General features: G+C 38.7%; 1 protein-coding gene across 3 annotated transcripts; it reads right to left on the bottom strand.

Moving 5' to 3' along the window:
• Positions 1 to 16,538: 16,538 nt before the first annotated feature.
• On the bottom strand, positions 16,539 to 26,205 carry LOC116321882. 3 transcript variants are annotated; one of them, XM_039607275.1, is made up of 10 exons: positions 26,086 to 26,205; positions 22,635 to 22,752; positions 22,080 to 22,370; positions 21,819 to 21,895; positions 21,224 to 21,389; positions 20,362 to 20,432; positions 19,522 to 19,696; positions 19,352 to 19,408; positions 19,155 to 19,231; positions 16,539 to 17,635 (listed from the first exon to the last, which is right to left on the bottom strand). In XM_039607275.1, the coding sequence occupies exons 2-9, from the start codon at positions 22,702 to 22,704 to the stop codon at positions 19,161 to 19,163; spliced, it is 978 nt and encodes a 325-aa protein (XP_039463209.1). In that variant the 5' UTR covers positions 22,705 to 22,752; positions 26,086 to 26,205; the 3' UTR covers positions 16,539 to 17,635; positions 19,155 to 19,160. The 3 variants fall into 3 exon arrangements, with proteins under 3 accessions (XP_039463209.1, XP_039463210.1, XP_031597687.1); XM_039607276.1 differs by lacking the exon at positions 26,086 to 26,205 and adding an exon at positions 23,440 to 23,505; XM_031741827.2 differs by lacking the exon at positions 26,086 to 26,205 and having other exon boundaries at positions 22,635 to 22,806.
• Between the last annotated feature and the right edge of the window lie 1,224 nt (positions 26,206 to 27,429).

Below are 27,429 nucleotides of genomic sequence, written 5' to 3'. Positions count from 1 at the left end.
TTGTGTTTTGTTTTGTTTTTTGACACAACCAGGTGCTGAAGGTAGTTGCTAAGAGTATGGTCTCATACTCTTAGCAACTACCTAAACCAGTCTTATGGCCCTGCTAGAAAGCAGGTAACCTTCATCACGGCAGGGGAGCAGCTTAAACAACAATCCACAGCCGCTCCAGGCCTACATTGCACCCCATAGGATTGGCAGCTAATGATGGATCTTGGCAAGCAATAAACAGCCAGTCCTGATAGAATTGACTGTTCACTAAATTGCCCATAGGTGTGAATGTGGGTGTGAATGGTTGCCTGTCTCTGTGTGTTGGCCCTGTGACAGACTGGTGACCTGTCCAGGGTGTACCCTGCCTCTCAACCTATGGTAGCTGGGATAGGCTCCAGTCCCCCTCCACCCTGACAAGTATAAGCGAAAGAGAATGGATGTTCACTTGTTTGTCGGGTTACTTCTTAGTTGGACGGCAGCATGTGACAGGAATTAAAAGCTACACTTTAGGTATTAGCATTGTCTCATGGCCAACGGTAAGCCATTCATTTTACCTGAATCCATCAGTCTCTCCCTTCCTAATTATTTCCATTCACCTGTTTTCATACCGTTTGAATTTCACCTACCTGGATAAAATGAGGAATACAGTGAGTATTCCTCATTTTATCCACAGCTGTTACTGCTAGCACCAGCTGTGACTGTGAGGCCTCGTTACTAGTTGTTGCTGGTTTTACTGTTCAGGTAGTCCAGCCGTGTTTGTCTGTTGGGGAAGGCAGCGGAGCTAGCGTGTGAGGCTGAGAGGCTACAATGCCCTCTTTGTAATATTTTTTTTTCCTTCACACTTTCATGTGTCAGATCATCAAACACATATTAATATTAGACATGGTCTAGTCTGGGCTTAAATACAACTTAAGGCCTTGCTTTTGGATACAAGATATTTATGCAGTCTAATAAACGTGGAATTAATCTATTATTAATACATAAGCGTGGTCGCCAGTTTTTAGAAGCCATCACATCAACCCTACATCAATCTTGAATACATTGACTGAGGTTATCTTAGCTAATGTTAGACTTGAGGGTCCTACAAATCACACTTTCACCCAGATAAACAGTTTGATTACATCCTTAGATCATATGACAGTTTATTCACTGTATATGAGTGTGACAATGTTACATTCAATTCAAAGACAATTTAAATAAATGGCCTGTATTTGTATAGCGCTTTACTCAGTCCCTACGGACCCCAAAGCGCTTTACACTACATTCAGTCATCCACTCATTCACACACTGAATAAGGCATGATTTAGACTTCTGTGAGGAGGACTAGTCTTTGTAGAGCCTACGATGTAACCTATGTAAGTGGCCGATGTCATTGTCGCCATTTATGCTGAATTTAGAGGCATTTTGTACCTTGTACTTTAAACAAATTGTTACATCTGCACTAATGGCAACATTTCATCTGTGGGTTTTTACTTGCTGTCGTGGCTATGCTTCAGTCAGTGGCCAGTGTTGATGTCTTTTGCCTTTTGGTTACACATAGCCAAGGTTGTATAACCCACAGTGGCCATTACATTTGTGGCCTCAAGACTTGTCTTGCCAGATGTTCCTTTGCCTGACACTGTTTTGTGCAGCATTTTGCCTGATGTTGACCCGGTGGACTTGAGCTGGGTAACTGTACATGTGCCTACCAATAGTCCTTCTCAGTTACTTATCCACTGTGGTTGTTTGTCCCATTACTGTAGATAAATACTGAATCAGCTGGTGTTGGCTTATGAGATGGCTGTAGCGACAAACAGCAACAGTATCACAAAAACCACACTTCCTTTTTGCAGAAGAGTTGGTGGAAGTGTGCTCTGGTAAGCAGGTGGTAGCCATTGCAGGATGTGGATGACCAGCTGCTCTGTTGTTCATTGCGTCATTCTGTCATGAAGGTGAGAGTGTGAAGAAGTAGAAGGCCCAAATGCAGACTTATGAGACAAACTTGGAAGAACAAAAGTTGAGCCTTTGAGGTACTGTATGTTAAAAAAAATAAAATGAAAAAAATTAACTCCAACAGAAATTACGTGTTGTGTATGACTTAGAGCTGGGCGATATAAGATTTTTTCATATCACGATATGTTTTTTTCATTTCAGGCGATAACGATATATATCACGATATAAGCCAAATAACTATATTTGTAAGATTTAAATGTGACGTTACTCACAAGTAAAATGTGAAATAATTAGCAGCTTGTTTTGATTTAAATATTTATTTCCCATAATAAGTTCAACAGGGTAGATGTACTTAAGGAACATGAGACTTCAGTTTCAGATAAATAAAGGCAAATATTGCAAACTACACAAAAGGCAGCCGCTAAAGCGTTTAAGTTTCAAAATAGAACAAACAAAACAGACTACTAAATTGTCAATTCCACTTAGAAACAAAATATTAATTCTAAAAATAAATCTTAGGTCGTTTTACAGAAGAACAGACAAAATTAACTAACTTTTGTCAATATCAAATAAACTGAGAACTAAAAGGAAATTCTCAATCTCTCCTTGTTGTATAGCTTAGCTTTTCAAACAGTTTTAACAGTTACTTTAGTCTGACAAAAGCCGAATGACGAATTAGCGCTTTCAGTCAGAGATTGAGCATGCACCGCTTTATTGTATTTCCAGACTTGCTTTCGGCACAATTTACAGTGCGCGCTACTCTGTTTTTGGTCAGACTTGAAATAGCTGAAATACCTTCACACTACGGAACTTCTGTGGCCCTTCCGTTCGACAAGCTCTCCGGCATTGGAACCATCATCTGTTTTTTCTTCGGTAACCTTCGCTCACGCTCTTGGTTGATTTTTCTCTAGTCGGCAAACTCCTTTCCTTCATTACCCGGGCTGCACGGCTGCAAAACAAATACATGTGCGCCTTTGGCGCTCGTGCTGTACGTAACAAGTCACGTGACGTGACGCTGCGGCTGTGATTGGTTCGGCTCTGCGCTACTTAATTTGGATTGGCTGTTCTTTTTTTGTTTTTTAAGAGGACAAGAGAGATGAGGCCTATCGCAATAGTTTAATTTTTCTATCAAGAAAAAGTTATTTCGCAATACATATCGTTATCGTTTTATTGCCCAGCTCTAGTATGACTACATAAAAATAGGTGAGTCTGAAAAATATTTTTAACCCACAAAATATTTGTAAAAATTTTACTTGTCTTAAGGCTACAAATACACATATGGGATCATGAAGGACGTGGAAACAGGAGGGAAAACTAAACACACAAAAACGATTAATGACAGGTAGGAGGTAAAACTAAAGAAAATGCTGGGACAACAAAATAAAAGAGGGAATATATAGTAATACTGAACTTAAGTTAACTTAATACAGGAGACAGAGATAAAGAGAAACTCTGAGGAATCTCAATTACAAATAGAAGGTAGAACTAAGTAAAGGATCAAAACACTAAGCAAAGACCTGAAGATCTATGGGCTCTATAGTAAAGTCCCGTCCCATTTTACTGCACATATACTTTCTTTTAACCAATCATTCGTAACCATAATATCACCCCCCACAGCTTTGCAGATGACACAGTTATTGTCAGGGGGCTGGGTCTTTGACACAGCATTTTAAGTTTATGTCATATTTTTGATTTTTTACGATATGTTTTAGTAATCTTGGATGAGTGACAAAAACGTTTCTCCCACAAAACGCTACGTCCAGATGAACAGAATCAACTTTTGGAGATATACTTACCTGGATGATTGAGCATGCATCAAGATGTTTTAGTAATGTTAAGCTCTTGTGTTATTATCAGTTAGGGTTTAGTTGAATTTTAGTCTGCCTTGTTGTTTGGGTCTTTTTCTGTCCTCTGTGTAAATTTGTCTGGTCTTCTATGCAGGGGCGGATCTAGAGAAATTTTCTTAGGGTGGCATGAGGGTGGCAAAATCAAAGCCTTTTTTTTTCAAACACATATGCAGGGGGTTACATATGGTTAAAATAATTCAAATGCAGTAAGTATACACGTTTTTCATATAAATATAGTCTATAACTTAATTATTGTCTCTAGCCCACATAATTACACACTTTAGTTACATAAAACATGTGAGTTTTGATTTTATGTACTGTATAGCCTGTATGATAAATAAATATGGAGCCCAATAAGTATAAAATCCAGAAAGCTACACAACATGGGGCGGTTCATTTACAAACACAAGTCTAACTTAAGTTTCACTCTGTTTTTTGTTAGAAAACAGTCACATTGTTACAGCTTAAATTACACGAAATGTCAGAAATCTGCACTGTCATGAACAAACATTTAAACCCAATTTTCCATGATTTGTTGGATTAACCCACTGAGGTCCAAAATACAACCGGCCATTTTTGACTCCTTTTGAGTTTACGTTTGTATTTCACCCTCAAATTGTTTCATTTTATTTTTCCCCCTTGCCTTGTTTGGTATCATTCTTTACAGCTCAACTGAATTTAGTTGTTTTTTTCACTGACATACTGCATTAGTGTTACTGATCTGAAATCACACAAAGAACTTAAAAGCCTAGTAGTATTTTTTTACTGTAAAAAAAACCACAGACATGTTGAGTAAATTTTTATAACTTGAAATGCAAATATAAAATGTACATTTTGTAAACATATACAACTATTTATCTAAAAATGCAGCCAATACACCTGCCGTTTTCTTCATTTTGTACAACCATTTAAAAATATTACTAAAACTAAAATGAGAGAACAATCAGGTTTCGCAATAAGATGCCCCACAAATGGTGTGTGCCAGTAAAAAAAAGTTTTTCCACCAAAAGACAGAACAGCACAGGGATAAACCTGCAGGCCTGACAACAGGAGGTGTATCACTCCGCTGGTTTTCTACTTAGTGACAGTGTTTATGTTGCAAATGTGCCTCTGTGACATTCATTAGTGCCCTCACTGACACACAAAACAAAACGACTACACAACAGAACAACTACACAAGACAACACAACACACTAAGTATACACTCCACACTAAACGTCACAAATCTCCCACATCTAAAAACTCTCTCGCTCTCTCTCTCTCTCTCTCTCACTCGCTCGCTCTGTCTCGCTGCCGTTACCGTCACTCCCAAAACTTTTCCCTCTTCCTAAACAACCAAATCCCACTTGTTGACTTTTTTTTTTTAATTGGTCGACATCGTGCATTTTTCCACCGATAGGAAAGAGGTGGCTTTCTTTCCTTTCTTTACTGTTTTCGCGCTGTCATTAGAAAACGCTTAAAACACACACACACACACACAAAAACGTGACGACAGTATTTAGAAAAAAGCATGGCTTATATATATTATCATAACTGTGGATTTACTGGCCTGTAATTAAAATTTAAAAACTTTGAAGTCCGAACTTTCAATGTGGGCTGAAATAGAGACTCAGCGTAGCTGCAGCTTGTTGCTATGTCAGCTTACATCAGTCATGTGATTTGGAGGTGCAGCGTGTCTGTGGACCACAGAGGGTTAATAACACTCACCTTCCTTCCATTTCCAGAGTGTAACATCCAACCACCTGTGTAAAAAGCGAAATTCCCATGGTGTTGTTCAAAATGTGCTCTGGCACAATCATAAGCATCGCTTGCTACTGAAAACAAGAAAAAAGCCGGTCCTGCTATGGGCTGAACCATTTGTTAATGGTGGAGGGGGGGAACACTATGCAATATATTCAGTTTTAGCATTTATATTCACTGTTGACTGTAACTACGCTCAAACTGTTAATGCTATCTTATTTTAATAAACAACACTGTCATATGCAAAACTGGGGTGGCACTTGGGGTGGCAAGGGATCATTTTAGGGTGGCTCTTGCCACCCCATGCCACCCTTCTAGATCCGCCCCTGCTTCTATGGCAGCGGTCCCCAACCTTTTTTGCACCATGGACGGTTTAATGTCAGACAATATTTTCACGGACAGGCTTTTAAGGTGTCACGGATAAATACAACAAAATAAAATGATATGACCAAAGGAAAAAACTGGTATTTTGCAAATTTAATAAAAACGCTAATTTACTATGTAATTGTTAGGGATGGGCCGATTCGATATTACGTATCGGTCCGATACTGACCTAAATTACTGCATTGGTTATCGGAGAGGAATAAAAAGTGTAATCCAATCCATTAAGTATCACAAAAACACCTTACAAAAGTTGCGAAATGGCGTAACCCAGCTCATGACCTTATCACGTCGGAGCAGTATGCATCACGCGATAGAGCGTGTGTGGCGTGCGATACCGGTCGGTGGTCTGGTTGAGCATTTGGAGCCTTGCTACGTGCTTCCAAACTGGATTTTCATCCCAGAAAAAGCTATCCCAGAGAAGTAAGGGAAGTGTGTAAGTACATCTCTGAATGTTTGTAAAGCATTTCCACGTTAACCTTAACAACCGATATATGGAGCCACAGCTGGACTGGCTATCAGCTGTGATTTTTACAATTACAGCTGAAGAGTTCTGTATTGAGGTGAAAAGGAACGCGATTTGTCCCGTACCTAAGCTAGTATGAAAAAAAGACACACAGCTGGAGTTATTTTTGGATCCGCTGCAGTTTGCTTACCAGCCTGGCATCGAGGTGGAGGATGCCATCATCTACCTCCTGCACCGAGCTCTGACTCACCTGGAGAACCTGGAAGCACTGTGAGGATCAAGTTCTTTGATTTCTCCAGTGCTTTCAATACCATCCAGCCACAACTTCTGAGGGACAAGCTGGAGCTATCGGGAGTGGACCACCACATGTCCCAGTGGAGACTGGACGCCCACAATATGTGAGGACACAGAACTGTGTCTACGCTGGTCTTCATTACGGGGGCCCCACAGGGAACTGTGCTGACACAGTTCCTCTTCACCCTCTACACTGCAGACTTCTCCATCAACTCCCCACGCTGCCACCTACAGTTCTCTGACGACTTTGCCATAGTCGGCCTCATCACAGGTGAGGACGACTCAGAGTACAGACAGTGGACTCTGGACTTCGTGGACTGGTACCAGCAGAACCACCTGCTGATCAACGCTGGGAAAACCAAGGAGTTGGTGGTGAACTTCCGGAGATGCAGACCCCACTACACTGACACCGGTGAACATCCAGGGAGTGGACACTGAGATAGTGGACTCTTATAGACTATTACAGGAAGGGTCAGAGCAGACTCTACCTGCTGAGGCGGCTGAGGTCATTTGGAGTTCAGGGAGAGCTTCTAAAGACATTGTATGACTCTGTGGTGGCATCTGTCATTTTTTACAGTGTTGTATGTTGGAGCAGCAGTTTATCGGCAGCTGAGAGGAAGAGGTTGGATAAACACATTAGGAAGGCCAGCTCTGTTCTGGGATGCACCCTGGATCCAGTGCAGGTGGTGGGAGACAGAAGGACTCTGACCAGAATAACATCTGTGATGGACAGAGTCTCCCACCCCATGCATGTAAATGTTGCTTAACTGCAGAGCTCCTTCAGCGACAGACTGCTGCATCCTAGATGCATGAAGGAGTGTTTCCGCAGGTCCTTCCTCCCTGCAGCTGTCAGACTGTCAGATGTTTACATCAGCGCTGTAACTTGCACTAATCAACTGAACAACTATTATTGTTATAACTTGCACATTACTTTTCTCAGTTTATATATACTAACTTATTGGAATGTTACATGTCTACTTTTCAATGCACAGGTACAATACACAATCTGTACTTTTATAATTATTCTAAATATTCTTAACTATTTAAACATCTTTCAGTATCCTGCTCTGTTTGCCCACTACAACCTGGGTTTGCCACTTATCTGCAGTGTTGGGTAAGTTACTTTAAATTAGTAACTTAGTTACATTACTAGTTACTTCTCTAAAAAAGTAACTCAGTTACTTCAAGTTACTCGTTACTTTCAAAGTAACTAGTTACTAGGGAAAGTAACTTTGGTTTTACTCAGAATTCTCTTGTTAATGTGTTGCTTCTGTAACTGGATACCCAGCCAGATTGCCAGTCTTCTAGCTTGCTTACTTGCCACAAGTGCACTGTGCCACCTACCAATAGAAAGGAAAAAATAATGTGCACATTTCCACGAGAGAAATCCCACGCCTGGACCGTCGTTGACCGCCGCCATGATTCTAGCCTGCTTTTTACATCCAACACAAAAACTGCAGTCGTGGTGCTTTTGATTGTACTCAGAACTTGGAAATTCTGCCTTCTGAATAGGAAGATGTAGGTAACACCAGACTGCAGATGAGCTGCATCCAGGGCTGGACTGGGACAAAAAATCGTCCCGGCATTTTGACTAGAGACCGCCCACCATTATAGGAAAAATCATAAAGCCTTTGAATGAAAACAAACACTGTTGTGACAGTGATGTACACTGTTCTGATGGTATATATGTATCAATCTATCAATTGTTTGTTGTAAGACTCAGATAATTATTTAATAAAAGCTAGACATTTTAAATGAGAATAATAAAGAAAAGTATTTCCTTGTCCCCCCCTTTCCCTGTTAATGCCCTACCTGGCCCCCTGGCAACACTTTGCTAGATCCGCCCCTGCACAGTTACCAGCTGTCAGCTACTTAGAAAAGGATGCTGGTGTTATTTGTCTCTCAGAAACAGTTCATAACTTCCCTTCAACTCATTCATGTCACCTAAAAGGTAAACCTGTTTCTCCATCACCTGTTCAGCTCTGATGATTCAGTAAGGACATCTCCTGGTTTCATCTGCATGTTTCACTCTCACCAGATAACCAAACCGATATCATGACCAGCAGCTTTACAGCTGTGGCTCCAGCAAACATCAGCTGATAGTAGAAATTAATATTAAATAAATTCTAACAACAGCTGATCAAGCTTAAACGTGCTGCTGTTGTTTAACGCGACATCCGCTGGTTTCTTTTTTCTGGCGCAAAGTGGGCGATGAATAAACAAGAGAGAAAAGCCGATCAGCTGATCATTGATCAGTTTCGTGATTGAAGTAGAAACAGGAGAGAATGAGAGAAGAAGAGGCAGCTGTGCAGCTCCAGCTTTGTGTCTTTTTCATTGTAGCTGAAGTCCGGGACAAACTGTGTTCCTTTTCACCTCAGTACGAAACGCGTAATATTTTCTCTGAATACCAGACGATTCTGTTTTTTAGGGGATGGTTGGCAACTCTAATAATTAACCGTATGAACAAAATAAAGTTCAACATCAGTAACATAGCACCCACCCAGCTGTATAGAAACTCCGTCATGCTAGCTAGCACGCAGTACGAAAAAGTCAGCACAACGAAAATAAACTCCACCTAAACTTGGTTTATATCTGACCCAGATAGACTGCAGGTCATAACTTCTTACCTGAAGTTCAGTTCACCTGACACTCGGACCGGCGGCCGCTTCGGGTCTCTCCTCTTGCCTCCCTTTTCCTTCATCCACCCGCTGGCCTCCACCACTTGCTAATGTTATTGAATCTGTGGAAGCTCCGCGATGCCACCACACGAAGTAACGAGTAACGAGCCTATCTAAATCCCAGTAACGAGTAACGCGTTCCTGGTTTTGGCATAATAACTAGTTACCGTGCTCGTTACCACAATAATAACGTAGTTACTGTAACGCGTTACTTAATAACGCGTTAGTCCCAACACTGCTTATCTGTACTTTAATTTCAATAACTGAACAGGACTCTGCTTTGGTAACTATTGTCCATGATGTAAATATGTAAAAATTGTGCGTGTTTCTGTTCTATGTCCTGTGTCCTGTTCTGTTTGTACATGTGTTAAAGCGCTATATAAATACAGGCCATGTGTTCATTTTGGTGCTGTTACAACCAAATTTCCCCTTGTGGGACCATTAAAGGATTATTCTATTCTATTCTCTCCCCCTCCCTCTCCTGTTGCTACTTCAATCAAGAAACTGATCAATGATCAGCTGATTGGCTTTCCTCTCTTGTTTATTTAACACCCACTTTGCGCCAGAAAGAGGAAACCAGCGGATAGACAACAGCAGCACGTTTAAGTTTGATAAGCTGTAGAATTTATTTAATATTACTTTGCAGTATCAGCTGATGTTTGCTGGAGCCACAGCCGTAAAAGCTGCTGGTCATGATACCGGTTTGTATATCTGGTGAGAGGGAAACATGCAGATGAAACCAGGAGATGTCCTTACTGAATCATCAGAGCTGAACAGCTGATGGAGAAACAGGTTTACCTTTTAGGTGACATGAATGAGTTGAAGTTATGAACTGTTTCTGAGAGACAAATAACACCAGGATCCTTTTCTATGTAGCTGACAGCTGCTAACTGTGCAGGGGCGGATCTAGCAAAGTTTTGCCAGGGGGCCAGGTAGGGCATTAACAGGGAAAAGGGGGCACAAAGAAATACTTTTCATTCTTATTCTCATTTAAAATTTATTAAATAATTATCTGAATCTTACAACCAAAGTTTTCATCTGATGTAAAATGTATACGACTCCATTATTGTATATAGTAAATATTAAGTCTAATATACACCCTAGTAAGCTACGGTACTTTTTCCTTTGGGAATGTACCATCTGTGCAGTCTGCAATTCTGTTGAAAAAAGATGTTGAATCTTTTGAATTATTGTCTAAAATAAATTGGGTTCTGTCCATTTGTTTTACACGTGCATTAAATTAAAGTTGATTATGTCGATTAAGCATAATGAGCGGGAGGGTGGGGGGTGGTTCGCTATTTTGGTTTTTGGTGTTTTTTTGCTGGGAGTTGTCAACCCTATTAGTTAGGTTGTTTAATATTTTTGCTAAGTACTGTTTAGAGTAATACCAGAATAGGGAGGATGGAGTAGGTTTAAGTTTATTAGATTGATCAGTGTTGCTGAACTATGAAATATTTTGCGTGCAGTGTATTTTTTGCATACAGGTATAACAGAATAGCTTTAGTGTTTTGTTTTTTAAAACTTGAGTATGAAGTTATACAAAATGCAGCAAGCTACACTATTTTGGATTCATATCGGTATTGGCACATATCCAAATTCATGATATCGGTATCGGACATAAAAAAGTGGTATTGTGCCATCTCTAGTAATTGTATTATTTTATTAGGAGCATCCTCCTGAAATGCTCCAACAACACTGAGAGCAACATCCTCCTCTCTGCCCCTTAATGCTCTCCGGTTGCTATGGTAATGCATAGATATTTCTTTCAAAATAAGACACACAACTACAACACCGGAAAAGACCCAGGGAAACAGAGTTAACGATAAAAACCCTGAAAAACATAAATTTCACCCCCGAGCCTCAACTCTCGTGGCCTGATACCAAACAACCTGTCTGTGGCCCGGGCGTTGGGGACCACTACTCTATTCTTAACCTTTTGTTTCCATGTGTTGCTCCTCCACTGTGTTATGTGGTTCACGTCTGCGTGTTCCGTGTTCTATTGTCAAGCTTGTGTTGTCATGTTTACGTGCCATTATGTTTCCCATTTTATTTTGAAGAGTCTGGTGTTGTTCAGTGTGTTTAGTTTTGCTTCCCCTGTGGCGTCATGTTCATTTGTGTCAGCTGTGTTTCCCCAGGTGTTTCCACTTCCCGTATTACCTTGCTGTGTATTTGTGTCTCCCTCTGTTGAGTTTCCAGTCGTCTGCTATGGTCATGCAATATGGTTTCTAGGTTTTTATGAATCCGGTTTTCACGTTTAGGATGGTTCATTTTTTTCTTTCTAGTTTTCCCAGTTTAGGTTTTTGTTTAGTGTTGAATCGATTTTGCCTTTTGTTTTGTACTTTTTAATCAGCCACAATAAACAGATCATTTTCTATTAAGAATCAAGTCTTCATTTCACGTGTTTGCATTTGGGTCCTTCTCCTCACTCGACACAGTCTGCTTCCGCCAACTGTGAGAGTTATGTGTCCTTCTGCTGTCAAACAGCCCCAACAGTCTTGATTATTTGTTCATCTACCTAGTGATATCAAACACTCACTATTTCATAGATTTCTAAAACTCAGTTATCAATCTGATGTAATAGTTATTGGTCCAAAAAATTCCACTGGCAGTAGGGGTGGAGCCGAACCCAAATGTGGTATTCGGAAAGGCACAAAATACGTGTTTTTTTACAAATAGTTATTTCAAATAAGTACTTTAAAAAATATTTGTATTTGGGAACAAGGAAAAACTGTATATAGAAAAGCTGAGTTTCCTCATGAGACCGCAGCGCATGACTGGATGAGTGAGTGAGTAAAGTGTGAAAGAGGTGACTGATACAGGCTGCTCCACACAGCAACAGAGAAGGCTTGGCTGACCGAAAAAAAGACTGAACTGCATCAATATTTTTGTTGAATGGATTTTTTTGTACCTTAACAGGGTTCTGGATGCAGCTTATAACTTTTACGAAGATCGGGAGACCATTCCATTGCATTATTGACGTCTGCAGTCGGGTGCTCTCATGTTCGTTCTGTTTACATAGCTCGGCAATTTAAACAATAGGCTGTTGACAGAGTAACGTTAACGTTTGGTTTAAAAGGTTAAAACAATGTGTAGTTGTGTAGTTGTATCGAAATGTATGCACTTGTGGGAGTTATATGGTACGTTTAAGTTACTCTATCTTTTGCAGACAGCAAGATGTAGGTAGGCTATAGGCCAGTTAACCTTAGCATAGCTTCCCGTCATTCATTAACTTAGCTGAAACTCCCCACATGGATATGGGCAACCAAATACAAAAGTGTTGCTGCTCCTGAGCCACCTCTTGATTTCCACCAGCCAAAAAACTTGCTGAAGTTCTGTGTGGAAGCAATTTAAAGTCAGTGCTGCAGATGAAACCAAAGTGATATGTAATGTGTGCAAAAGTCAAATCAGCAGAGATATCAAACATATGTCAACTTCTGGTATGCATAATCACATGCACTTAAAGCATCCTCTCCTGGTACTGTATGCCAACCCCCCACAAGCACCAAATCATCATCACAGCCATGTTCTGCCTCCTGCAAGTAAGTTTCACTGTCTGTTCAGCATCCTCCAACAAGGACAGGTGGTGGTGGGGTTCATGATGTTCATAACGGTATTTTATTAGTTGTTGGTTTTAACCATGGATGAGGCAATGACTGTTATGTTATTTTCTTTTCAATGACGTTCCTTCTTACATGTTTATTTATGGAAAAGCATCAATAATGTTGCAACTAATATTGCATATCGATAATTATTATAATGGATATAACTAAAGAATATTTACACTATATTGTCAGTAGGGATGGGTACCGGTATCTGTCGGTTCTGACATAAACGGTAGTAACCAGACCGAAAAGCAGCGCACATTTCGGTGCTTTTTTTCCTGAGATGTCATACACTTTGGATTCTAGCCAATCATTTTACGTTTCCGAGGATAGTAGGCGGGGCCAGGTACGTACGTTCTTTTAGAGCAGAGCTACAAATTAAAAATGCCCAAGGCGAAGCGGTCAAAGTCTGGCTGTACTTCACAGCAAAAGATGCAAACTCAGCAGCCTGCAACAAGTGCTTTAAGGTGATACTGTGCAAAGGCGGTAACTCCTCGAATCTGATGAAACACCTGGCGACGCATAGCGTTTTTTTTTTAAAGCTGAGAAATGCGCCGTGTTTGATAGCTTGCTGCGAGACCTCACACCGTGCACATCTACTGCGGGTGTGGTGCCTGTTATCGGACCCGGAGTTAGCAACATCCCCCAAAAACCCGAAGAGGAGAGTCCTGGCCCTGCCAGTGTAGCAGAAATGATGACGGATGATGATGGCAGCAGCAGCCGTTCTCCTCTGTGTGAGTAGCTTCATGTTGTTCGTGTGTAATTAACATTGAGTACGCTAACCACATTATTAAATTAATGCATGTAAGGTGAACTAGCAAACACCGTTATAGTTACATGCGGCTGTCTTCTTGTTTGATGGCAGATACTCCCTTCACCCTGGCCAAAAAGGCCAAAATGACCAAAGAAAAAGTGGAAAACAGTTAAACATGAGAGGTTTTTGGACAAAGTTTGTGTTTTTTCCATTGTTTAAGCACTGCTTCCAGCCAAGAGTGATACCATATATGCCCTATAGCTGCAGAAAAGGCTAACATTGTTATCTTTTACAAAAACAGCTGAACATGAGAGGTTTTGGACCAATTTTGTGTTCTCCATTCTTTAAGCACCGGTTCGAGCACCGTTTAAGCACCAGCACCGTTTCAAAAGTACTGGTTTGGTACTGGTATCGGATAAAACCTAAACGATACCCATCCCTAATTGTCAGTTAGAAGTGTAACGCAAAAAAACCTGGATTGTTACACCGATTTTGAAATTTACTCGAATACAAATACAAATACTTTTCCCCTCTCAACAAATACAAATACCAGCTGCTTTGGACATCTCTAACTGGCAGTTAACGTGGCTTTTTAAACAAAAATGTCTAATAGTCTTTGTAACCTGTGAATGATTTCTGACTCTGACCATGAATTGAGCATTTGAATATGCCAGTGGGAGCTGGTTATTCCAAGGTCACAGCTAGTAAACACTGGTGACCAGGCTTTTCCTGTTTGAGAATCATGTCTGTATTTAATTAAGTGCGACCTGAGGGCCCAAAGGTCACGGGCATCCAATGATGATTTTTTGTTTGCCCCTTAGCAAAGTCTGCCTCTCTTATTATATACTCTCTTTTTATGCCCAATCATGTTACTGATCTGTTGCAATGAACTTACTGTATTTTTTGGACTCTACGGGCGACTTAAAATCCTTTAATTTTCTCAAAAATCGACAGTGTGCTTTATGTATGAATTCTGGTTGTGCTTACTGACCTCGAACTGATTTTATGTGGTACACGGCGCTCAAAAATCTGTCAAAAAATGTTTTAGTATGACTTTGGTAAGTTATGAAGCCACACTGCTGGATGGATTGTTGGAGCATTACGGCTGCTGTAGTCAGGAGCCTTTGCGGAGTAATCTGTGTCCAAAACTCCGTCTGCTTCAGGTCCCAAAGTCAAAAGAACACTGCGAGTTAAAAACTGTCTAAATTCTTCCATCTTTAATAAAATTATCAACGTTGCTGCTTTACCAGGTGTAACAATTAGGTTTATCATCCAGAGATCTATGAAAACAGAATTTATTAAATTTAACGGCGTTATAAATTAGCATGAAGTTAGCTCGCTAACTCTGTAAAAATTAAAACGTACAGCTCTGCCATCACTTCTAACATAAATGAAGACAGAAAACTGAACAGTAGTGACTCTTGTAGGGTTACTGAAGTTGGACTAGCTGGTATATAATGATGTACTACATCAGTGATCCCCAACCTTTTTTTGTGCCATGGACCGGTTTAATGTCAGACAATATTTTCACGGACAGGCCTTTAAGGTGTCGCGGATAAATACAACAAAATAAAATGATACGACTAAGACAAAAACAGGTATTTTGTAAATATAATAATGAAGACGAATTCACTGTGTAATTGTGTAACTTTATTAGCAGTGTCCTGAAATGCACCGACAACATTGAGAGTAACATCCTCCTCACGCCCCTTAATGCCCTGTGGTCGCTATGGTAACACTTAGATATTTCTTTAAAATAAGACACACACCTACAATACTGGAAAAGACCCAACTGGGTTAACGATAAAAACCCTGAAAACCATAAACCGAGCCTCAATCACAACCGAGCCTCAACTCTCACGGCCCAGTACCAAACAACTCTCGGACCGGCCCGAGAGTGGGCGACCGCTGTGTTACGTGATTGCTAGCGACACAGCTATGTTAGCATAACATAAACACAGTGAAGCTGGAGGATGAACGCTAACTTTTTTCCACTCGATAAAAGTTAACTTGAGGGTTCCCGATGGTTAGGGACAAATGCAGTCGCATGGCAGGATGCTGTAAATGGACCAAACTTCAGTCAGGAGAACAACTGAGATAATCCACCCAATATACGAGGTTAGTCATTAATATACTGCAACAACATGGGAATAGAGCAGCTGTGAGAGAATTCAACATTAATGAATCAATGGTACGGAAGTGGAGGAAGCAAGAAGAATGAGTTGAATAAAGTTTGACTTATCTGTTTTGTTTTGCTTAATGCGCCTTAGGTGCGCCTTATGGTCCGAAAAATACGGTAATTAGCGGCAAAATTTTATTCCAGTTGCTTAATGTTAGTACCATTTACTTCTCCAGCCTTTTGTTGCCTATTTCTATAAATTATGAATTCAGTTTAAAGATTAAAAGTTTAAAGATATCATTTGAAAGATTTGATATGTTTCCTGTTTGCTACTGTTATTCAAACATAGATCTATGAGATTTGAGATCATCCTAACATTTTAGAATTGGGGTTGTATTATATGTAGTCTGCTTGAAAGCAACTGGTCCTCACTCTTAAATTGTATGGGGACTGTGATAGACGGTCTGTCTTAAAACTAAAGAACATTTAAACTGTAATACGTAGGCTTTTAGGTAGTCCCTTTTAGTAAAATTGAGTCATAACATTTTACAATTCACATCACACCTGGAGTGTGAGGTTTAACAGTGCATGGAGTCGCAGGGGAGATTTGGAGACTCAGCCCACACTTTTTACTACTATAAAAATGACTTTTGATCTGCCTATACACTTCTTTGACACTTAGAACTCATATATATGAGCATATACAGTTGGTCTGACTGATTACACAGGGACTTGTGATGCATCAACACACTTTATTTTTGTAAATATATTAAGAACATTATAAAAATTGATTAAAAAACATGTTCATATACATATCAGTATAATATATTTAAAACATTCAGCTGATAAGTTAATATGTTGAAAGGTGTCTAAGTGAATACACTTTTATTACTTTTATTTTTGGTGATGCATAAAGAGGGACACTAAGAGAAATATTCACATTCACATGACCAGAATAAATCTATTCTGCTCTATTCTGCAAAACACACACTTCTGTTCTTATTTTTTAATTCTTAATTCTTTTCTACAGGTCTGTCTTCATTGAAAACCACAGTGATGTAGTTTAACCAAGTATTTTTCCCCAGATCTGTTAACTTTAGGGATCCTTTTAGACGCACCATGCCCATCATTTTCTTTGAGAAAAATATATTTTTATCATTTAAGTTTAATTTAAAGGTTAATTCCTTGTCACAGTATGTGGTTCAGATGCACACCAGTTATCACCGTTCACATCAGAACAAAGAAAAATGCACAACAGATACTAATAAAATCCTGAATTGTCGCTTCATTAACAATATACAACATAAACCTGTCTAGCAAAAACGACTAAAGCGTACTTCCTGGAAAATTAAAGACCTAAACAAAAGCATAACACATATAGCATAAAAATATTTCTTTGTGAAGGTCTGCTTACAAAACTACAAAATCAATCAAGAGATGTTGTAATACAATATATTAGTTTTACATATCACTGACAATCATAATAGGGTTTGCATTTCTTAATAATCTTTAAATTACTCACAGATTTGGGTTTAAATTCCTGTAATCTATAATTTTCTTTGTACATTCACAATGAACCTGACAAACATCAAAATGAAACTCTGTGGGCGTCCTGCAAACATCACGTCACCTCAGCACTCAGACTGAATGGTGTTTATATCATATCCTGTTTCCTGTTGTCTGTCTTCAGACCACAGGCTGCATAGAAGTATGGCTCTGGGACTCTGCTGAACATGCTGTTGTTTATAGTGGTTTTGTCAAGTGGTTCTGCTGAAGGTGATGCTGTTGCTGTTCTTGATTCGTCCACTGCAAACAAAGTTCTCTGACCTGCCATCTGTTGAAATAAGCATAGGTGGCAGGTCAGACCTGCAGAATCATCTTTCAATGTTTTCCACAAGAAAAGCACAAACTGTGCCATATGTAAGAATATAGATTTGATGGGGTTGTGTCATCTTAACAAAAGAATAAATAGAAAGAATCTGATTTCCTTTGCAGCCATACTACTAATAATGACCAAAGTTGTGGTGAGCTGGAGTTTACATGGTTCATGTAGAATTTAACTCATCAATCAGAGCTGGCAATGGCCCCTGGATCCCAGAACTGAAGAATCTCACAGCTCTAAGTGCATTTAATGTTAACTAATAAATGCTAATGTTAATAAAAATTAGTTTGGTGCTTCCTCATGTTTGAACAAAGTAACTAATACAGTGTAAACAAATCGCATAAAATATTAGAAACCACAACTTTGTTTATTTGTTTAATAATGTTACATTATTAAACATTATCTCCATTATCTAATCAAGTTGGCTTACTTACAAGAAAGTATACCAACCCATTGTGTCAGAACAATCCAGCAACTTCTTAAAAAATGATGCTATGATTGCCTTACATTTTATGATCATCCGCAATTGTTTAGAGTGGCTATACACAGTATTTACTTTGTGTGTTAAGAAACACGCCTCTCAGCTAGTGTTGCATCTCTGTGCCCCATACACTGCACAGATCCTGGTACTTTCATGTTCTTTTAAACAATGTGCCGGAACATGAATAGTGGACATGAAGTTTATGCATAAGTTCAATAAGGAACATCTATAATCAGTTTCCTGGGTGCTCGGTCTTTTCTGTTCTCTTCATCACTACCTCTTTCCCACACTGTCAATTTCAATACTGTCATCTTTACTCTAGTGCAATCTTCTTCTTGCCCGCCTTCTTTGGGCCAATCAGCCCCCAGTCTGTGTGGTTTAAATCTGTGCTCTCTGTCATTCTCCATTTCAGACTGCAATCCGTGCAACCCACCTCCTCCCCATCTCCATCTCACAGTCAGAGCTCCATCAAAGGCTCAGTCTTTACCACCCCCAGCATCTAGACACTGGGGGGTCCTGTCCTAAATCCAATCACTGCTGGGGCTCCGTTCTGTCTTTCGAGTCTAATCCCCAAATTCATTTATTTCATAATCTCAATAAATCATGTTCAGTTCTTCCAAGTGATCGCTCCTTATTGAAATCTGTGCAACTTGAAGTTTCCTGGACTAGTCTGGATGAGTAAAACTGTCCTTTGAAGTGAATCATTATCTGCTGTATGGAAATATTTTGAACTGAATCCATAATGTTAATCAAGAACCCCTTAAAAATAAAAGTATAAATACTATAAATCTATTGGACCTAAGACTGAGCCTTTGGGGAGCTCCTTAAATAAACTACATGCACAATGAATGGTGAATGAATGGGCTGTATATGGGCTAAGTAAGCCATTTATGTAAGAAAAATCGTTTTTAAAAGGTTCTGTCTTAGTGCAGTGGCTCATATTTTTAACAAGAACTAAAATAATAAAAGTATATGAGTAAATAAATTTACCGTTTATCATATGCGTCTTTTTCTTCTGGCCCGGACACAACAAACAGTGGCAGTGACAATCACCAAAATAAGAAGACCTGATGGAGAATAACAGCAAATTGTATTATACATGGAAAAAAATAGAGAATTCATGGTTTTGGTGTGCTTTTCAGAATAACTGCATATAATCTGACGACTGCACAGAACATGAAACATACCTGCTCCGCCTCCTATGAAAACCCAGATGCTAATTCCAAGTAATTCAGTAGGAAAAGCTTCAGGAATAAAACAAGAGAAGAAGAAATATATTTTATCATGACATAAGTGTAAAATTGCCATTTCAGTGTCATAACTATTTTAATGGACAGTCGATAGAAATAATACTTACAGGGTTTAAAGCAGTTTTGTACAGCAGGGTCACTGATGTGATAGCTGATGGGGTTCGAAACATTGCAAAAGAAGCGGGTGTTTACCACATCTTTAGTTTTCTTTGTAAGTGTCTCCCCTGATTCCTGCTGCTTGTTTTCCTTGTTAAACCATTTAAATTCCACATAATTGTCTTTCTGTTGAAGAAAATATGATTAATGGATTCGTTAAAGATTTAAACCTCCAAGTATAAGAGCAAGCATACTATAAATATTTCTGAAGTTTGATTTTGTTGTCCAGTTTGTCTGTGCGTGGATGAGAAAACAGCTTCCAACAATCTTTTCCTTGATATTGTAAAATTACAGCTTTACATTAAAACTGTATTTTGTGATGTCATTTTGTTGACTGTTTGTAATTAAACTTAGAGAAAAACAAAACAAAAGAAAAAGATGACTGAGAACAGTCATTACTATAGAGCTGGTAGTTTGACAGAGAAATTCTTAACCACATCGAAGTATCTTTTTTCTGTAATTTCTGTAAAACAAAATCTGTGGGAAAAGTGGTTTAAAGGACTTTGAGTTCCTTATGATTAGCTAATACAGTGACCTCACTGTCAACTAAAAACATGACTGAAAGACAATTGTTGCCCACAGGTTAGAACATAGAGATCAGTTTTGCTTTCCTTACACTCTGCCGTTATTATCATATATATTGACTTGCAAATATGAGCCTAATTCATACAGTCATTAAAAAAAAGTCCATGGTCAGACGGTCCTCGTAGGTGTAAAGGAAAATAATAAAATCTAAATCTAAATGAAACATATTATGAAATCAAATGAAATGTATTCAACATTGTTCTCACCTGACTAACAGCGCAAGTAAATGTAACTTCGGAGTCGCCCGTACAGTTCACCGTCACGTGAGGTTTCTGCACTGAGCATAGAAGATTTGGTTGCATCATTATTGTATGAAATAGTGCTGATAATGCATTAAATGAACATTGATTACGCAACAAAGTTATCATCTATTGCACCAAACAAGGCACAAACATCCTTTGAATCTTTAACCTAAAACGTTTCATTTTTCTTTTCTTTTCTATTTCACACTGTCTACAGCAGACAGACAACACTGGGCACCACAGCATAAATAATGCTTCTTTGCAAAAGTGTTTGAGTGACAATAGAGCACGTAAACTGTCTGACTTGAGTGTCTGACTTCCTGCATGTCCCAGTTACTTTCAGTGACCTTTGTGAGAATCTACTGCAAAACTATAAAATCTGTGAGGAAATGTGCTTCTCTTCAGATACAGTTTCTGATACTGTGAATTCAATTGGCAACTCAATGACAATCAGCTGATATTTCATAATAAAGTTTGCCCTTCTTTGTCTCTAGTCACATAATGCAGATCAGGTGGTGGTTTTTAATTGTTCAGATTAATTTTAAATTGATTTTCTTTACTTTTTTACATTTTTGTCAACTCAACCCAGTTTGGACGTTCAGTCTGAAGCTGATAAATGTCTATAAAATGAAACTCTGTAGGTGTCCTGCACAGAGTGCTTCACCTCCTCACTGATGCTGCATGATTATATTATATCCTGTTTTCTATCTTCAGACCACAGTGTGCAGAGAAGGCATGCACATCTGCACATGCATAAAAAGTGATGCAAGTTTTTCATCAATTATGAGCAAAACATTCTTTTCTTTTGTTGTAATATAATACTTACAGGTTGCATAGCAGTTTTGTTGAACAGGCAGACTGATCTCAGAGCTGACCGAGTTGGAAACATTGCAAGAGAAACGAGCTTTTAGCACATCTTTGATTTCTCTTGTCAGCGTCTTCTCTTTTTCTTCCAACGCTTCATCATCCATAAACCATGTGATCTTCTCATTCTGTGGAAGACAATGTTATTTTCACGGAGTGTGTAATTATTGAACTCAGGAGAAAAAAAAGAAAATATTACTGATCACGGAGCTGATAGTTTAACAGAGTCTCAGTAAGTGAGCTTAAATTTACAGAAGATCAGGAAATCTCTAGAAAAGCTGTTTAGTGGATTTTGTGCCTCTCATCTAAAGTTATGACCTGAGAAAAAGAGCACAGTTATCCACAGCAGCCTGTCACCATGATTTAACTTAACCTGCACTGTGGTAATGTGTGTAGATGTTTGTTGTCAAATGTCTGCAGTTCATACATGCTGAGTTTCAGAGGAGAGCAAGTGAGGTTACTGAATCTCTTTGTCTACAGGTTCTTTTAAAATTCAATTATGAGTTAGAAGAATAAGTTAAAGTTAAGTTTAAAAATTTAATAAATATTGTACTTACCTGACCAACACTGCAAGTAAAATTGACATGTCCCTTATCTGTACACGTCATCGTCACATTGGGCTTCTGCACACGGTCTGAGTAAAGAAAATTAGATTATATCAACATTGTATTAGGCAAGGCTGATAATACATTTATTAAAAACCAACAACAAATATCGCTGCATGACGAAGCTGAGGAGTGGCTTCAGTATATTAACATTAATATATTAATGTGTTTGTACATGCATTTGTTCTGGTTAAACAATGTGTTCTTACTTACCTAATACACACAAACGCACACTTGGTAAATCTCCTGCACTGGTTCCATCTGCTCTGTGAATCTGTGGGGCGTATCGTCCTGTGTTGTTTTTGGTCAGTTGTGTCAGCTTTAGTGATCCAGTTGAATCAACATCATCATTTTTCCCTATGATCACCTTTTTACTTCTGCGATGAAAGATTAGGTTTTCATTCTTGAACCATCTCAGGCTATCCGAGTCTTTTAACACATGTTTAAGTCGCACAGTAAAGCTTGAGCCTGTTGCAGCGTACACATCACAATCAGCCTGAGAGCCTTTGAAATAGAAAGATGAAGAAAGAAGAATCAGAGGAAAAGATTAGAATAGTTGTGGTATAGCTATTGTTTATCAAAAATCAATATATATATATATGTATATATTTCACAGGTGTTACAGACAGTATATGTGAAGTCTGGAAGAATGATTAATAGCAGATGACAAGTTCAAATTAATTTAAAAAAACTTGTTAACCAATCAGTTTGGAAATGAAAGCTTAAAATATAAGCATGAGTAGAATAAAGAGATGATTTGTACCGTACCTGTGGAGGCGATGGAGAAGCAGGAGAGCAAAAACACAGCGATGGTGGCAGCAGAAGGCATCTTCTTCATCACATTCAGCTACAAAGAACAGCCGCTTTCCAGTATTTAGGTTACTTCCTGTCAGAGCACAGTAACATCACATAGTTTATGTGTGAGTGCCACCGTACATGTTTGTGTGTGCGCATGTACAGCTTTGAAAGGAAGTGATCCAAGAGGTCTCACAGTCTCACAGATAAAGAGCAAAGTAAGCAAAGCAAATGTCACAGTTAGAAAACAGAAAATGTGTCAAGTTTAAGTTTGGTTGCTTCTGCAAATATACACAAATATAACGCATGATCTCCGGTTAGAGATATTCATAAAGTAACCAACAATTCAAACGCTGAAATATTAGAAATTATGTGGTAACAAATATTTTAGAACGTAAAATCTTGTTTTGTGATTACTTCTTCTTTTATTAGATATAACCTGGCTTGTTGCTGCTACAGCATCACACCATCTATTTCACTGGTTTCCACTGAAACAGGGCACAATTTAAACTGTTTTTAGCATGTTTCAAACAAAAGTACATGAATGATACTAAAGAAGAAAATAAAGACTCCATCATGAACTCATAAGCTTAAACATATATTTTTGTATTCTTTAGACTTTAGACATTAAGAATGAACTACTGTGAATCTAACAGGAGAAATAACACCATGTGATTTGAATTTAAGAAGAACATATTTCATCAATATTTCTTTCCAATTAAACACCTGCAGCTAAAAAGGTCAAAACTCTAATTATGTCAAGGTTTGAGCATCGTACCTCTGAAGGTTTGACATGATGAAAGGTCAGACAGCCACCATCACCGCACGCGTTTTAGCTCTCAGTCTAACATACACATGAACGTACACATGAATGAGAGCTCTGCTTTTGCTTGAGTGCATGCTGTTTTTGTGCTGCTGTACAGGGGAAAGTGACCCTCCATTTGTGGCTTGAAGAAGTTCAGCTCATGCTTCCTTGACATAAGCCTGAGCTAACTGTAACTCTGTAGAGCTAAGACTTGATCTGCATTTTCTCAAAAATGATTTGTCAGGTTTTCTGAAAGTGAGTAAGCATCATCGATGTCTAAATATTAATTAGTTAAAATTAGGGCAATCGCTGTGCTGGATTTTATATCCTGACTATTCTGTTTTTAGACAGGAATTACTTTTTATTGTTCGATAGTCACTATTTAGATTGTAGTTTGAGTTTTGATCGTAACAGTTTTGGGTTTTAAGTTTTCAAGTTTTCTCTTTATTTTTGATCTTAGTAATACTTCTGTGTTTAGTCTTATGGTCATTTGTGTATTTCTATTTCTGTCAGCTGTTAGAGTTATATTTACAATCTCTCCAGTTCCCTCCTGTTGTCAAGTTTTCTTCTTTGTCATGTGATTTTTCTCATTAGTTACTTCCAGTTTTATCATGGTAGTTCTTTGTCTCTCATGTAGTGTGTTTAATTTTGCTCCTCTTGTCTCGTTACCCTGATTTACTTTAGATGTGTTTAGTTCCCCAGCTGTGTCTCAGTTTGTGTGTATTTAAAGCCTCTGTTTGCTTTTTACTGTTGATTGTTTTCCAGGTTTGTCTTCTCTGGTGTCTCCTGGTTTGAATTTATGACTTTATCAGCCTTGGACTTCTCTGCAAAGCCTGAATAGAGTTTTGTTTTTTTGTTTATGAACTCTGTCCAAAGGGTCATTGTTCACACATCACATGACACAAGAGAAAAGATTAATAATGCTTAATAACAGATTAATAACAGAATATTAGTTGTCTTTCTTTTTTTCTCCTTTCAGATAAAAGGTGCAAGTTGCCGTCGCCACAGATGAAGTACACTTTATAACACTGCTGAATGCTATACAGTACAGTGTATCCAGTATTGCGAACTCATTATTCAATCAATCACTCTGCGCTCACATGAATTCAAAAGGTTACTCGAAATTTTTAAAATCAGTATAAAGGAGTCTTTTCACTTCCTGTTTCTCAGATGTTTTACAATAAAAGCCTTGAAGCTCAGTACATCTCCAGTCCCCATCAACAGTCTCTGCTTTTTTGTTGGGTCCCACCGCTAGATCCCTCACCCAGCTCGCTTTCCTCTTTGATGTGTGCAAAGCAAAACTTCAGTTTCAGTCTGACTTTAAATTCAAAACTGATAAGCATTAAAAAAAAGTATTGATCTTGCACAAAAAAATGTTTTTTCCTGTTGTGTGTGCAGTGATGCTAGTCGAGTCAAATGAAGGTTTCTGAGGCAAAAATGCAATAAGACACAACTGTGATTAAAACAGACGGTAAAAATTTGTAAGCTAATTTTGTCGGAAACAAACTGCAGATCTGTGAGTTCAAATATATTTTGTACGTTCCTTTAAGAAAAACAAACTCTCTAAGGCTATAGGAGTTTATCTACCTGTAGATGTTTAACAATAAGATACAAATACACAAATGGGCAATGAGATACCACTTGTGTCGTGTGGTTTAACACCTCTCTGCAGATACTGATCACACAGGAAGAAGCAGGAAACACACTGAAGTTGTGTGTCCTTAAAAAAGGGGGGTTTCATATCATATAGCAGCTCCGGTCTTCTTATCGCCTTGGTTTTAGTACCTTACACTTGTTCCTCCTTCTGTCTGTGTTTGCATGCCCATTAGGCAGGATGTGACAACCTCACTATGGTGCTCTGAAACATTTCCAGTGACTTGCACCACACAACTCGGGTCTTTCCAAGTTGCAGCACTATGATGATTGTCTGTGAAAGCAGGTCTCCATCCACTGAGGGATGGCAAAATGGAGACACCCTTAAAATTCATATCTGAATTCATGCAGATATACAACCAAAGACTAAATCCGCGTTGCAGCCTCAGGAGGAAAGGCCTTTTCTCTCAATAGCTTCAAGTCAAGTTGCTCAAGCTGACGTCCTTCACAAAGTTTTAAAAAGTCTGTAGTTCATCAAACGATCTGCTGTACTCAGTGTGGAGCAACGTCCTATCAGCCTGGCTTTTAAAGAACATAACTTTGCAGTTCTTTACTGTACAATATTGTTTTCCTTTTTTTTTAATACTGTAAACTGTATTATCATGTACATCAGTACACTATTGCCATACTGTTCATTCAAATTCATCTTCAAAGTGGTCACCTGACAACATTTAGTGTAGCTATTATTGTAAATGAGTCACAGTTAATAACAGGTTTAGTGCTTAATATGTCATGGACACTCTGTTACTGAACTATTTTGGGCTATCAGATTGTGTTTCTGACGTAAGTTTTTTAATTTTTATCGATTCAGTTATTCTCCAACGTGATGAGTCACTTTTCACAAGCACCTACGCTGATGACGGCAAAAAACGCAGAAGGCAGCAGCACATTATCTGATATCAGAAAAGCGAAAGGTGCACGCCCCTCAGTTTTGAAAGTAATGAGGTTTTTTTTTTTTTTACTTACTTGTCTATTAGAAATGGTGCCAACTGAACATCCTTGTGTCCTCTCTGCTGAGTGATTCTGACCCACAGTTTCAGTCTTTTTCAAACTACCAGCCTCCCCTCTTCCCCTTTTTTGCTTGCCCTGACAGCAAGACTCTCTCTCTTTTGTGTGGTAGAGTTTCTACATGTAGTGTATTGTGACCAGTATGAAGACAAGTATGAAGCTTTCAGAATTAAAAAGAAACGTGTTCTCAGAACCAGTAGTTGGAGCAAATGGTTTGGTTAATGCTGATGTTTTGCAAAACAACGACTTAATTTGCTTCTTCAAAAGCTCAAAATTACATTCAGTAAAACTACAAAATGATATAAAAATGATACCTTACACTACTTACACTTGTTCACAGGGTGGCGCCATTGTATTACATACAAACAGAATGAACCCTTAATTTATAGAAACATACTGTATGTAAGCAGCTGGATGAACTATAGTAAAATGACTTAACCTCCTGTAATGAGAAACAAGTATAATGAGATTATATGTAAGACATATTTTTGATAAATTTTGTTTATTCAATGACATTCTTTTGTGATCAGTCATGACTGTAAAGTTGTTGATTTTAATCTACAAGGCTAGAAAACAGAATTTATTTATGTTAAAAAAGAACAGCGGTTTAGATGAAAACAGCTGGTGGGTATAATGAATTCAATCTGAGTATGGGGTTATTTGATTGATTAGTGTTGAACAAACAACACTGGCTTCTTCTTTGAGTCCTGATGTGATCTTGTGATGGAGTGAGTTTGTGGCAGCAGCAGAACAGACACAGATGACATAGTAATGTTAAATGATTTCTCTCGGTGGGTGTCTCTGCCAAGGCTGCCCTTTGTCATATCTGTGTATCAGCTACAAACAAATGTAACTGAACAAAAGCCATTCAGAGTATTTCAGGTCACCATCATCATATCAAATCGCTTTAAATAGCTGCAGTCATGTATTTCATCTGGTCTGTCTCAAGCCTTGCTCAATTAACCTATCCCTACAAACTGCATGTCTTTGGACTGTGGGAGGAAGTCGGAGCACCCGGAGAGAACCTATGCAAACACGGGGAGACCCCGGCCTGATGGTGGAATTGAACTCAGGACCTCCTTGCTGTGTAGCGACAGTGGTAACCACCGTGCCACCATGCCGCCCTGAGACATCCATATATGTCTGTAAAAAAATATGTGTACATGCAAACATGCACATAGATATACAAAAATGTACACATTCACACACACAAGCACACATACGTGGACATAAAATACATGTGTACGTATACACATGCAAACATCTTCCAATGAGATAAAATTTGGGACATTTCACAGTTTT

This window comes from Oreochromis aureus, linkage group 23 (assembly GCF_013358895.1).
Source record: "Oreochromis aureus strain Israel breed Guangdong linkage group 23, ZZ_aureus, whole genome shotgun sequence".
Classification (NCBI taxonomy): Eukaryota; Metazoa; Chordata; class Actinopteri; order Cichliformes; family Cichlidae; genus Oreochromis; species Oreochromis aureus.
The sequence above is the reverse complement of the archived record's forward strand: the minus strand, read 5'-3'. Positions and strand labels throughout refer to the sequence as shown.

What these genes read in the sequence shown, in the direction of transcription:
- LOC116321882 (XM_039607275.1), bottom strand. Translation starts at nt 22,704, where the DNA reads ATGAAGAAGATGCCTTCTGCTGCCACCATCGCTGTGTTTTTGCTCTCC. An exon ending in TGTGCGTTTGTGTGTATTAG is followed by an intron (nt 21,896 to 22,079) that starts GTAAGTAAGAAC and finishes TTCTTTACTCAG; the next exon opens with ACCGTGTGCAGAAGCCCAAT. An exon ending in ACAAAACTGCTATGCAACCT is followed by an intron (nt 20,433 to 21,223) that starts GTAAGTATTATA and finishes TTCTATGCTCAG; the next exon opens with TGCAGAAACCTCACGTGACG.